Source organism: Rosa rugosa, chromosome 4 (genome assembly GCF_958449725.1).
Source record: "Rosa rugosa chromosome 4, drRosRugo1.1, whole genome shotgun sequence".
Classification (NCBI taxonomy): domain Eukaryota; kingdom Viridiplantae; phylum Streptophyta; class Magnoliopsida; order Rosales; family Rosaceae; genus Rosa; species Rosa rugosa.
Window position 1 is genome coordinate 10,315,052 of NC_084823.1, and position 14,915 is coordinate 10,329,966.

The 14,915-nt window shown below is 41.1% G+C and overlaps 1 protein-coding gene across 1 annotated transcript; it reads left to right on the forward strand.

Annotated features, from left to right (window-relative positions):
* The first annotated feature begins 10,146 nt into the window (after nt 1-10,146).
* LOC133741870 (GATA transcription factor 25) lies at nt 10,147-14,783 on the forward strand. Its single transcript, XM_062169586.1, has 7 exons — nt 10,147-10,720; nt 11,041-11,124; nt 11,207-11,340; nt 13,158-13,265; nt 13,391-13,496; nt 14,259-14,318; nt 14,434-14,783. The coding sequence occupies exons 1-7, from the start codon at nt 10,433-10,435 to the stop codon at nt 14,545-14,547; spliced, it is 894 nt and encodes a 297-aa protein (XP_062025570.1). The 5' UTR covers nt 10,147-10,432; the 3' UTR covers nt 14,548-14,783.
* The last annotated feature ends 132 nt before the right edge of the window (nt 14,784-14,915 follow it).

Below are 14,915 nucleotides of genomic sequence, written 5' to 3' on the forward strand. Positions count from 1 at the left end.
GCCCTGTGATAACGCGCGTATTGACAACTTCAATTTCTTTTACATTAATTTAGAGTAATCACAAATTTATATTGTACATACCACCTATATTACATACCGCCAAGCATAAGCAACGACCTCTTAGGTGGGCCCCGCGACATGGCTAGTCCCACCTACGACTTGCATCCGGTAGTCCGACACCCGAGCTACCTCGCTATGGTGGAGGTCGGCCGGTACCTCGTAGGGAGGCCACCCTCCCATGCTCTCCAAGAGGCTTCAAGAGAAGCAATATGTATGTTGTGTCCCACATCGGAAATGTAAACTAGATGGGGACTTCCTTTAGTTATAAGAGGAAGTCCTCCCCTTCTTAGAATGGATGGATCCATGATCCCCTCACTTGTATCACTACAAAGGTCACTTGACCTCACTCATAGTAGAACCTCTAAGTGGACGTAGCCTTGCCTCAAGGGCAAGGTGAACCACTATATATGCGGTGTCATCTCTCTCTCTCTCTATCCCCATCATGCTTCTTAGTTACCGTATTCTTCAGTAGAAACATTGGCGCTAGAAGGAGGGGCCCTATGTTTGGGTATGAACCTCCGACCTTGAAGACAAGCCATCCGGGTACATGAGTACATGCATGCGGGTACTTGAGTCAGCGGGGTGCCTCTACCCCTAAGCCTCCGGTACTTTCACAAGCCAGCGGGTACGTGCACACCCCACACCCTCAACTCATTGGCCAAATCTCATTTTGGCACCCACAAACTCAAACCCTCCCGGGACCATATTCTTCCCGGTGACTACCATCGGGCCAAGTCTCCGGTACCACTCATGGTCACGCTGCCACAGCACCACTCATCAAGGAGTCAAGGTCCAGTTGACAACGAGTTCCCACTTAGCTTCGCCAACAACACATCGGTGATATGCACCATTTCATCACCGGTACTCGGAAAGTTAATTTGAAACTGTATACTCAACCCAGAGATCACAAGCCACCGACAATCCTCGGTGCTCCCACTCCCGGAAGCAAAGCAACCTTGCTTAATCTCAAATCTCGTGGTCACCAGTACCTCATCATTCCCGTCGATCATCTGATTCTCTAAACAAGCTTCTACGGCCCTCGACCCGCCCGAGACTCCGTACGTGAAGTTTCAAGTACATCCCGGTCAAGGAGCTACACAGCTACGCCTATCTTCATATGCGACTTTGGGATCTATCCGTTCGGGATTTCGGGTACCTGCATATCCTTCCGGGACATCCATGGCTCCTCCGGGAGATTCAAAAAAAAAAAAAAAAAAAAAAAAAAAAAAAAAAAAAAAAAGGGTGATGGATCTACTCTGGACACCCAACCCACCCCGGTGACTCACCCACAGCGTGACAACTTCTATCGAAGGGTCCCGTCCGGGACAAGCCAGTTTGTCACCTTCCGAACTGATCTGAACTGGTATGAATGCATCCATGCACGAGCAGTTTCGAATACGACCCGAGTCAAGGAGCCATCTTTCCGGCACTTTGGAGTACTTGCACACTTCGGGGACCTCTTTAACTTCTTCCCCACCTGGATCATCACCGACCGGGACCTCTTTGGTTAGTCAAACTCCACCAAGAACTTAGCTTTGTTTTCTTCTACAACATTAGCTACCTCCTCCGAGGGGCAACACACAGCAACCCGCTCACTTTCGACAACCCGGATCCTTTCTTGATTCCCGGTCGACATCGATTGTTCCCGGGTTCATTGGCAACCGGGAAGCTGGTTTGGACACCAACCCGGTGAGCATAGGCCATCGGGGACCACCCAAGCAGGGTTTTGGCAACAACCATCCGGGGTTCTATGGATCTACCTAACCCGGAATCTTCCTCGTCTGGTACTCTACTTGCAGCGCTGCCAGAATTCCAGAGCTCCCGGCAGTATACTTCGATGAGCAAGAAAAGCTAAGTCTTCACACTTACCATTTCTCAAATTTATCAGTAATCAACTAATCATATCTGTGCATGATGCTGCTCTTTGTGCAAATTACTGCCTACTCTATATGCATCGATCTGCTTTCAGAAAACAGGTACCGGTGTTCAAATATAGCTACCATGTATATCTTCTTTCATGAGAATCGAATGTCCACCTTTTATAAACTTTTCTTTTTCCTGAACTAAACCACCATGTGGTGCACATGCACAGGCTTAAAGGCTATAAAATGGATGCCCCGTCCACATTATATGTTTTGACAGACATGCATGTGGTTCTTTTCACTCGGCACAAGTTCGTGTCAAGCATGATATTATAATATCAAATCCAAATATTGCATACTTGCATAAAGTTATGATTCGTGGCTTTATATTTGAGGCATGATTATGATCTAGAGGTACACATGTCAAGCATGCATGGCTCTCTTAATTCAGATACTACATGCAACATCACACGGGTGCATCACAATACAATTAGCTACTTATACCATGACTTTGTCAACTATCATTTTGATCCCCATCTTTTAAATAACCCACTTGTCACATTTGCTGCATGCAAAGACAAACTTTGCGCACATTACAACCGAGCATTCCTCATGCTTCATGTCTGTCTCATTAGAGCGAGATCAAATATTAGCTTAATTTTTCATTATTGGCCTCACACATTTTAATTACAATCCAAACGGTCTTTCATTGCCAATTAACATGCTAGTACATGAGCTCACCACTCATGCCTCTCAAGTTTCATTCGAAAATTATATATTCAGTTTGAGAAATGTTCAAACATATATTTGTGCATAATTACATGATTCAATGAAGTCTCGGCTACATACATTCAGTCCATCAAATTGCCATGAACAGTTACTAGCGTCTTTGAGTACTCTATGTTTATGCATTGGTACTATATAATCAAAATGCCTCATACACTTCTAGTTTTCAAGGCACTTTATATCCATATAAACACATCCTATATGTGCATCGCCTTACCTGCCTCATAAGCTACATATAAGCAAATTATTGATGTTGTTGATTAACAAACTTAAATATATGCTAATCGTTTCCTTTGTTTTGAGGTTCGATTATCCTTCTCGGGAACTTCCTCACAACGGAACCGATACCTCCATGGTCGATTGGAACACTTCAAATAAAGCCTCACGATTGTATACTTCAATTCTTATCATACCATTGAAGTCTCATCCTATCGCCTCCAGATAAGTCATTATCTTACTTTCTTTCAAGTGGAGCCAATCCCATGCTTTACATGCTTTGATGATGACTTATCTAAGCATGCTTACAAAACGTGATAATTTAAGTATCATATCTATTGTGCTCTGTATTAATGTCATACGTTAATTTAATTGTCAACCAATTAAAATTGCTACATATATACATGTGACACTCACTAAATAAATGCAACATGCATCTCATAAATCCCCGCCCCGAGCACGGTACCCCCAAGGGGTAACCCAAGGTCATATCCTTGCATAAATCCTCTCTAATCAGGCGAGGTACCTCAACGGGGTTACGATGCTCAAAGCCATCATTCTACCCGGGGCCCGAGGCCACCGGTTACCCCAAGGGGGTTACATCATTCTACCCGGGGCCACGCCACCGGGTAAAGGAGGCCTACAGGCCCTCATTCAACCTCATTGGGTTAAGGAGGCTCAAGCCCTCACGTGACCCCACCGGGCCACGCTGTACAAGCCCTCACTCTACCCTTCCGGGTACTAGAGGCATCAAGCCCTCACTCTACCCTATCGGGTACTAGAGGCATCAAGCCCTCATTCTACCCTTCCGGGTACCAGAGGCCCATGTCCTCAATCTACCCTTTCGGGTATCAGAGGCTCAAGTCCTCATCTACCCTTCCGGGTACCAGAGGCCCATGTCCTCAATCTACCCTTCCGGGTATCAGAGGCTCAGGTCCTCATTCTACCCTTCCGGGTACCAGAGGCCCATGTCCTCAATCTACCCTTCCGGGTATAAGAGGCTCAAGTCCTCATTCTACCCTTTCGAGTACCAGAGGCCCATGTCCTCAATCTACCCTTCCGGGTATCAGAGGCTCAAGTCCTCATTTACCCTTCCGGGTATCAGAGACCCAAATCCTCATTCTACCCCATCGGGAACCATAGACTCAAGTCCTCATTTACCCTTCCGGGTATCAGAGACCCAAATCCTCATTCTACCCCATCGGGAACCATAGACTCAAGCCCTCAGAAAACCCCACTTGGTACCGAAGGCGGGGTAAGCCAAGGTCCAGTCCCTTGCTTTTGGGTCATCTCACCTCCCGAGCATTATCTATACTTAGGGGACTTATTCATACCACTTATCACAAGTGGAGGTAGTACCCGACCGGGACTATCGTTGAGCTTTACGCTCATACTTTCGTGTTATGGTCTATTAATGGAAATATTGAAAATTTTCACCTATTGTTGATCGCAACAATTAAATTTCTTTTACATCCCATTAATAAGACCATAGGACAAAACTCACACCTGCTCAACATGAGCGAGCTCAACTCTTACGTTCCCGTTACACATAAGCCAAACAATCGGGTTATGGCTTATACGTTCGGGTTAAGTAAGTTAGAGATCCTTCCTCTAACCTATACTTGGGGGACTATCATGTCCACGCTATAGTCTCACTATTATGACCAATAGTTACTACAATACCGGAGCTCTATGCTCAGCCTCACGGGAATCCTCGAGCATAACCTAAGTACTAACTACGTGACTTGGGGGACTCGGCGAGTAACTACACTCCCGGTCCTAATTAACATGTGTTCATCATATGCGTACAACATATACATATCATTATGTACATATCATTGTTCATCACACATCTATGCATCATATGCACTTCGTTATACTATCATAACACATACATTTTCGACTTATACGTCGTATGTCAAACATTACATAATATGTGCATACACACATTGTGTAACATGCATCTCACATAAACATTCATGCACCTCGATGCATTTGACTCAAATGTCACTTCGATTGCCCTAGCGCAATCAAATATCCTTTGTATGCACTCATCTTATTTGCAGGTACTAGCTTGATGAGGGCCCCGGGGCACCAACATACCCATAGAGTCCCTTCTTACTTACGGAGTTGGGGGACTAGTATGGGTATGGCGTTCAACAAGGTCATCACTCATACTTGGCGGCATCACATTTAAACTCCCCAACCAAGAAGCGCCTCTTACTCGGGGACTTGGGGGACTTGTACATACCACCTATATTACATACCGCCAAGCATAAGCAACGACCTCTTAGGTGGGCCCCGCGACATGGCTAGTCCCACCTACGACTTGCATCCGGTAGTCCGACACCCGAGCTACATCGCTATGGTGGAGGTCGGCCGGTACCTCGTAGGGAGGCCACCCTCCCATGCTCTCCAAGAGGCTTCAAGAGAAGCAATATGTATGTTGTGTCCCACATCGGAAATGTAAACTAGATGGGGACTTCCTTTAGTTATAAGAGGAAGTCCTCCCCTTCTTAGAATGGATGGATCCATGATCCCCTCACTTGTATCACTACAAAGGTCACTTGACCTCACTCATAGTAGAACCTCTAAGTGGACGTAGCATTGCCTCAAGGGCAAGGTGAACCATTATATATGCGGTGTCATCTCTCTCTCTCTCTATCCCCATCATGCTTCTTAGTTACCGTATTCTTCAGTAGAAACATATATATATATATATATATATAGGGAAGTTAATATATGATAGAACTCAATACCTCCAAACGCGCCTTTAAGATCACATCCATCTACTCCTATAATTGGCCTGCATCCTTTTTTGAAGCCGTTCTTACAAGCTTCAAGACACACAAAAAGCCGCTGAAAGTATGGAGGATTAGCCCTCACAAACATACTGCTATTCTTATTGGTTTGCCTCACTTCTGCACACTACTCCCATATCCTACCATACTGCTCTTTATAGCTTCCTTCAATTATTTTAATGGCTTCTTGTCTTCCCCTAGTACACTGACCATGAGATACATCCACTTCAATTTCTCTCCTGACAGTTGATTTCAAAGTTTTTAAGGACAACTTAGGGTCATCTCTAAACCGATCCAACCACTTTTTGGCAATATACTTATAGGTGACATGCTTGTTTTTATATTGCCTGCTGCAGTTGTGCACATTAAACAGAGATTTGATTTGCCACGTACCTTCTTCGTTCGGAGATGCATGAATTTTCCAAGGACAAGCTGGGATACACTTTCCAATCATCCTAGTCTTGTCATTCTTTTTTATAGTTGTCTTATAACCCCCTTTGATTGAATACTCCTTAATTGATTCCTTCACATCATTTTTTTTAGAAAATAACATCCCTATCATAAAAACAGGGTTCTCCATATCTATGGCAGTGTTAAACTCAGGATATTTAGTAGGGCTGGGATTTTAGCCCGGAAGCCCGAAACCCGACCCGGAACCGGCCCGGGACCAGCCCGAACGGTTCGGGCTTTAATATTTATTTTACTAGTTTTGCAAGGCCCGGCCCGAAATAAATATAATACGGTCCGAGCCCGGGCCCAAGAAATAAATAAAAAAAGCCCGAAGGCCCGAAAATTGGTGATATTGACACATGTTTGCATATTATTGGTAGTCATATTTAGGCTTACAATATGTGTGCACAGGCGATTCCTAACCCAACTAATCTTCACTAACCCTAACCTCTCAGCCTCACTCTCTCAGTGACGCCTTTCTTAGTTTCTTGACTTTCTTCGACTCACACTCTCTCTCTCGGCCATTTTTGTTGAACGGCCAACCCACCCTGTCGCCGCTTCTACCACCAACCCAACCTCGTCGTTTCGATCTCTCTGATCCACTGTAAGTAAAACCTTCTCTTCATTGTTGGGATTGAATTCGAAACCACCTCTTCCAATATCCCAAATCGTGAAATTGATGCGATCTCCTTTCAATCTGTCATGGCCGTGACTCCATGAGAAGATTAGTATGCGAGGAAGGTCTGCGAGGAACGTCTGCTATCAATTTTGGCTGCGGGGATTCAGGGAAGGTCAAGGTCTGCACCGTCTGTTATCACCTGGAGAACAACACCACCACTGTGGTACGCATAGCTCAATCTCTCCCTCTTTCTATAAATCTTGCTCTTTTTTTATTTTTATTTTTTGTAATTGTTTTAGGGTTTTTAACTGATCTTGGTGATGTGGGTCTGTGATGATCTTTCTTGTTGTGGGTCTGTGATAAATTTGTTTGTTGCGTGATACAGGATTTAGAATATTTAAAAAAAAATTCAATAACTTTCTGGTTCTGCTACTCTCTGCAATTTATCTCAGGAAGTGAATGCAAATAGTGCAATTTTGTATAATTGACCCAAAATTTTGGTGTTTTGTTTTTATTTTTTGTTGTTTCCAAGTTGTTGAATACTTGAATTTATGCTTTAGTTTTTAGTGTTGCTGCTGGTCATGTTTTTGAATTGCAGGGAACAAGCCTTCTGTCCAAGCTCAATGAACTCACTGTTGGAAGACACTGGATGAACTCAATTAAGGAGCTGCAGCCTTGCATATTCTACAATGTTTGGAACTTGTTTTTTACTTTATTTGGGAGTTGGGACAATTTGATTATGAAGTTGTTTATTTGAAACTTGGAAGATTTTAATCAGTTGGACATTGAATTGTTGGAATGTCGAAAACTGGAAGTTTGGTACTTATTCTTGTTCATTTTGTTTCACTTGAATTGTTGTAATATGGATAACTGGAAGTTTGAAACTTGTTCATGTTCATTTTGTTTCACTTGATCAGTTAGCTGTTTTTTTTTTTCTTCCCCCTTAGCAGGTTTTTGGGCCCAAAAGCCCAGAAAACCCGGCCCGTAAAAATCGGTCCGGGCCCATCTCGGTCCCAAAAAAAAAACTCATTAATTGGGCCCGGCCCGAAAAAAATTGGTCATAACCCGGGCCCATCAAAATTTAAACGGGCTCGGCCCGATCCCAGCCATAATATTTAGCCATTCCTTCTTCATCATCCTCTGAATTCACAGGACTGTTCAAATCATCTTAATTATATTCTTTCTCTGACACAATGTCATCTTGCATGAAGTTTAATGGTAATAGGGAACCAGACTCCATAGTATAGTCCTCCCCTAACACATTCTCTTATGAAAGGCTCAGTGGCAAACTATCTTCATCTTCAACATTTGGTCTCCCTAATGGAGTCAACACAATAGTATTATCAAATAAATGATCATCCTCTATGGCAACATCATTTTCTTCACCATACAACTCGTAATCTGAGTCATCACTTTCACTTCCATGTTCATATTGAGGCCTCTGTTGCAACTGATCATCTTCCCCTTCAGTTTGCACAAAATTATCATACAAGCTCTCCTCTTCTTCTACATAATTCTCTTCTTCAGTCAAACCCCTATCTTCTTCATTTAATCCATGCTCCACTTTCCAAGAATATTGAGACGTTGACACTCCAGTAGGTTGATCATGACTAGGAACTTGGTTAAACAACTCATCTGGGAGTTGAGAGAGCAGGTCATCAGAAATCTCATCCCAATTATAATTCAATGTACCATTACCTTCAATTTGATTAAAGATTTGTAAATAACAGATCAGTAATAAAACAAATAAAAAGAAAAAAATTCCAATTTGTATACAATTATACAGCAGTATAATCACTTTGAAGATTCCAATTCTAGATTATAATCATTATCTTCACTCTTTATTTGAATACTAGTATAGTGAATGTTGCAAGATGGGGTCGTACAGTTTATATCATCATTCAAAATTTTGTTCAGTTCTAGTTAAGATTAACATTGTTGCTCTGATGCTCAATATATTTCGTATTAGTATGCATCTCAGGTTTGTTCATACAAGTTCATTATTGTTTAATAATATATAACATTGAACAAACTCTAGCTAACGTATTCTTCCTTTGTCCACTAACAATAATTAATGTATTTGTTATTTCATCTAATCACCCAACAGTACTATATAAATCATGCACTTCAAATTGACTACATAGCCTTTGTATAAGAGAAGGGCGCCCTATAAACAATGATAGCTAACTTAGAATTCAAACGCTCAAAATATAACTTTTTGGCTAACCGCATTCTAAAAAAAAATAGCACAAAGAGAGATTAGGATATTCTAACCTGGGTTAGGAGGCCCTCTGTTGAGTTTTAGAGAAGAGATAGTCATCTGACGAAGAAGATACGCAATGGAATTTGATTGATCTTTTGCTATTCCTAAAAGCCGTTTTAAGAAGATAGTTGAAACGTGGAGTTGTAAACAAGTAACTGAGGTTTAAATGCAAAAGACAAAAATACCCCGGCATGTGACACGCACGTGAGAGCCTTACTAACTAGGGCTGTCAATGGATCGTGTCGGGTTGGGTTCGTGGCGTGTCAAAGTATTTGTCGTGTCGCAAGATATAAACTCAAACCCAACCTATTTAATAATCGTGTCAAAAATTTAAACCCAAACCCAACCTGTTTATTAAACGGGTTACCCGTTTTCAACCCGCTTAACTCATTTAATAAATAAGTCGTGCCTTGTTAGACAAAATGACCAATTTAAGCTTTAACAATGGGACCCATTTAACTAAAAAAATGCATAAATTAATTAAATTCATTTAAAACTCCACAAAACGAAGAATATAAATAATTATATATAATTCATAAGTAATTAAATCCAATAATTAAAAAGTAAAATATTTCAAATTGTCTAATATTATGATCAAATACTCCGAACGTCCAAAATTTCAAGAAGAAACATAGCACAATCAGGACATCAGGTTAGACGGGTTCACTTCGTGTTGACAGGTTGACCCGTGGCAGACCCATTTATTAAATGGGTCATGGCGGGTTGACCCACCGCCGACCTGCTTTATTTCGTGCGAGTTTCGAGTCGTGTTATCGAGTCTTGTCGGAATTGACAGCCATATTACTAACGGTGTTAGACGGAATGTTATAGTTAGACCAAGATTGGTTGATTAATGAAATCCGAGGACCAAAATTGGATATTTTTAAACCACGGAGGCGAGCGAACATAGTCATGACCCCAAACCACAGGGACCGGTTATAACATTTGCCCAAAATAATAATGATAATTGTATTTTTGTTTGTGAAGACGGTAGAGGAAAACAGAAAAGGCAAGGGGCAATGTTTGTAATTATCGACATTGAGAAGGCCAATCTCTGTTTGTTCTTTACCCATACACGGGGGTCCAATACCCGGCGTCCCCTGAGCTGTCCTTCACTCTCAGACCTCTCTCTCCTTGTAACCTTCAATCCCAACTCAACCCTCCCTCCCCTCCCCTCTTCTCCTCTTCTCTTTTCTTCACTACTCCTCTCTCATCCTCTTCCCTCTTCTTATTCCTCAGCTCTCAAAACCTCAAATTAGGGATTATTCCAATTAGGGTTTGGGTTAGGGTTAGGGTTAGGGTTTCTTCGCCCCACCTGATCGATTTCTCTCTCCCTGTAATGCTCCAACGACCCTAGGTCCCAATTCGCGAACCAATGTACGGACACGCCCACCCCATGGACATGCAAAACCAGATCCCCGCCGGCGGCGGCAACGACGACGACGCGCCGGGCCCGGAGTCCATCGACAACGCTCACATTCACTACGAAGGCCACACGCTCGAGGACGGCGGGGTCGTCGTCGAGGAGGCCACCTCCGATGACGTTTATATTCACGGCGGAAATACCGACCTCGACATGGCTATTCCTTACGAGGGCTCCAGTCAGCTCACGCTCTCGTTTCGTGGCCAAGTCTACGTCTTTGACTCCGTTACGCCTGATAAGGTATGTATGTGATTTAGGGTTTATTAGCGATGTTCTGTTCTGTTCTGTTTCATTGGAATGTGCTTGAATTGTGGAAATTGGAGTTCAGTGATTTTGAAAAGTAGGGGCATTTGTTGAATTGAATTGAATTGGATTGGATTAGATTAGAACTGCTATTTTTTTGTTTTTTTTTTTTGGGTTAGTGTGAAATCGCCTTCTAAATACTGATCGTGGTAATTAACCATCATGCGAGTGTGCTTAAAGTTAATTTTCAGTCTGTATCCGGGGTGTTAGTGGAATGTGATAAACTAAAATTTTGTGCATTTGGACGTCGTTTGAAGGTTCAAGCTGTGCTATTGCTGTTGGGGGGCTCGGAATCATCCTCTGGTGCCCAAGGTGTAGACATGACAACTCAGAATCAGAGGGTATGTTCTTAGACTGGAAAGCTTTCACATAGTATATTTTCATATTTTTGATTGTGTTTTCATGTATTGTCGGCATATGTAGGCCATAACAGAGTTTCCAACAGGCTGTAATCAGCCTCATAGAGCAGCGTCGTTAAATAGGTTTCGTCAAAAGAGGAAAGAACGATGCTTTGATAAGAAAGTCAGATATAGTGTCCGTCAAGAAGTTGCCCTCAGGTGATTTTTCTGCTCAAATTGCTGACTTAGTTGAGTGAAAGAAAAAGTTACAATGGTGCCATGTTTTCTTGTTGGTACATATTTGCATGTAACGGATGTTTAAAACTTGAACTTTTTTAACAATACAATATCATTCTGAGGACTTATGTCAATACTTGTTGGTTTACTCTTCCTTTCATATGACGGAATTTTACTTTTGTATAATTAAATTCATTAAACCTTTAAGCAACTCTGAATTGTATGCACTTGCTGCCTGATCAATATCATTTCAACTAACTGAAGGGGAAAAGTATACATCTTTAGTTTGATGAATATGGATCTTTTGATACTTATGTCAGATCTGTTTTTGTAGCGCATGAATAACTTTCTTAGTTTGATGACATTATCAAGGTGGAGAGAACAGAAAGAATATCTTAATTATAATAAGTGCAGACTTATATTGTGGTTTTCCTTATTGGTATGCTCTGTCTTTGTAGAATCCTATAGTATGGCAACTAGATTCATGTGATTGAATGTGCAACTACTTATCAAATTTTACCAACTAGAGTATCTCTCTTTTTAATTAATGCAAAACCTTCTTTTAACTTTGTACTCGACAATGAATTTGGAAAACCTTTAGCAGTTTAGTACTAAACCTATCCAAGTCCTGAAGCTTGAAGCTAGGGGAAATATTTGTTCTTGTTCCAGAGTGTTTTGATAACTCATTAATCCCCATGAAAATCTTGCTCACATCTGTTTGTGGCAGCTTTTGTCAAATGTGATGAATGAAAACATGATTATGTAGCGAGGGTTTAGTCAAATAGTCTGGCCCATGGTTTACTCACATGCCTTATTAGAACCCCAAGGTAGATACATGACTATTTGCTAGAGTTCCTGCCTCCTAAAGATTTTCGGGTTTGGTACTGGGTTCCAGTTTCAAATGTAGGTCTGCGAAATGATTTTGGGATTTCTGGGTATAAAAATTAAAGGGGAAATAAGGAGGGGAGATTAAAAACCAGTAAATGTAAGGTTATGGTATTAGGATATGCCTTTGAATGGTTAGTTCACATAACTAACGTCAGGCGTGCTTTAAGAAGTATATGACACTGTACTGTAATGAAGTATGATATGTTGACTGAGATGGGTAATTTTATTTTAAAATGGTCACAAACTTATATCAGCCAACTGCTTATCATAGTACTTTTTGAGGCACAGTAATTCCAGTAAACCTTCAGTAGGAAGATAGCGGTTTATAATTAAAAGAAGAAAAATATTAGTCGAGGATGATAGGAATGGATTCTAACAGGTCAATTCTGTGATATGGGCTCATAAACCTAGGTTTGGACTTCTACAGCAGCCAAATCGTATGGTTGCATTTCTCAATCTTGTGAACCTTTGTGCTTTATGGGCCATTCAATGTTGATGTGTTGATATGCAGATCCCTCAACATATAAGATTGCAACATATAACCTTTTTTTCTTGCTCCTTTTTCCTCTTCTTGTATTTATATTTTTCTTTTTTGCCTTTTCTGCATTGAACAGGGGAGCTGTTGAAAAGTTCCATTCAAAGAAATGGCTTGTCACTGACATTGTTGTCCTCTGTGTCTGTGCTTCTTAGTTTAGATCTTAAAGTGAAGTTATCTACCAACCCCAATAATTTGGGTTTAAGACATGGTTGATCATAGCTTGATTTTAGCAAATGATGAGCATCCTGCTTTCTTGCTTTGTTCTTGTGTTGCTCATTACTGCTCTACTGTATTGCTTATTATTTCTCTAGCTCTACCACTTCAATATGTATTACAATCCATGCTTAGTTCATATATGAATGCCTTACCTCAGGATGCAGCGTAACAAGGGGCAATTTACTTCTTCCAAAAAGTCAGACGGAGATTACAGCTGGGGTTCTGGCCAAGAGTCAAGGCAAGATGACAGCAATGCAGAAACCTCGTGAGTATACTATAGAGTCCTTTATTTGCTGCCTGTTTCTTGAGGCTGTATTATATATTTTTATATTTTACCTTTATATTTTTGGTGGATCTTTCATGAGTTGCGACTTTTGTGTGCGTGTCTAGATGCACACATTGTGGAACAAGTTCAAAGTGCACACCAATGATGCGGCGTGGTCCATCTGGTCCAAGGTCTCTTTGCAATGCTTGTGGGCTCTTCTGGGCAAACAGGGTCGGTATCTCTTATGATGAATTGATTGCTTGATTTCTTTTACTGCTTTGTTTCTAGAGAGTTGGTTTCTGAAGGTGTAAGAACTATTGGTTTTGTTTGTGTCCTCATCAATTACTAGACATTCCTTGAGAGTTCTGAATTTTGGGAGGACTGAGTGATAGTCTGGAACTGAGAATGTGGAGACTTTAGGTCTTGCATGTTGTCTGGTAAAAACTAATAGAGTTGAGAATGCATTCTTGGCTCACGCAGTCTGCAACTGAGACTGTGTGAGTTGAATGCCAAGACATTGTGTCTTGGATGGTTTCTGCTTTTATGGAATGTGGTGGTGAAACGTCTGGATTTAATTATTATTATTATTATTATTTATTTATTTATTTATTTATTATTATTATTTTATTTTTTTACTTTTCTTTCATAGAAAATATACATGGGTAGATATATGTTGGAACATGGAAGAGATGGTGTTGCATGATAGCCTTAATTTGTGGATGAGCATATCCAAGTAGTTAGAATCTAATAACATTTGCTGTACTTGCACTATTTGTTGTTGTGAGCAAATAAAACTTTTCATGCCTGAAATTCTCATGGGTATTAATTCAATTTGCATATTCATATAGATCTTTGCTCGCATGTGTTTCCAGTTGCACTACTAGACATTTTTTGGCATTACCTGTAAATCTGCTTTCAGCGTATAATGTGCAACTACTATTCCTCTAGCAGAGACTTTGGTAGTTCTCACAATTGACATCACAAATTTTCCAGGGGGTTTTGAGGGATATTTCCAAGAGACTGCCAGGTCATTCTCAGGCTGCTGGAGAACAGGTCTGTTTATATCTCTTCAGACATTTATCAGGGGATATATATTGTTGGTCACAATCAATTTTTTTTATTTCCGCACGTGTAATTGTCATTACCCATTTTCATGCATTGCAAACAGGGTGAGGCTGAAGCTGATGACTCAGACACTGGAATGGCCATTGTTGTACACAATGCTGCAGATGCTGTTCCCTCATCTAATGGTGATAACAAGGCTTTAGTTGCTGAAACTTAGATCGTGTGGTTATAATGCCAAATTTGCCTCCGGCATTACAGTCAAGTAGGTTGGGTCGTATTTTTCATTTGGCTTATCTGATCTATGTACAGCGATAATAGTGCCTTGATCAATACAAGAAATAATCTATTTTTTTGTCTTACCTTTTTTAAGGTTTTGGTACACTACCCTGGGAGGACATAAACGTATTTGCAAAACCTAAACCATTTTATAATATCATGTATTCTCTTGGCACATGACCATTTCTTCTGTTTTTAGCTGACCTGAAATACATTTCTGGTAATTTGATTGCTTGCTGACAAGTCAAAAGGTCTGGCATAGTTTGTCTCTGTCGACAAAAAGACCACCCTGTAATGATCACATCTCAT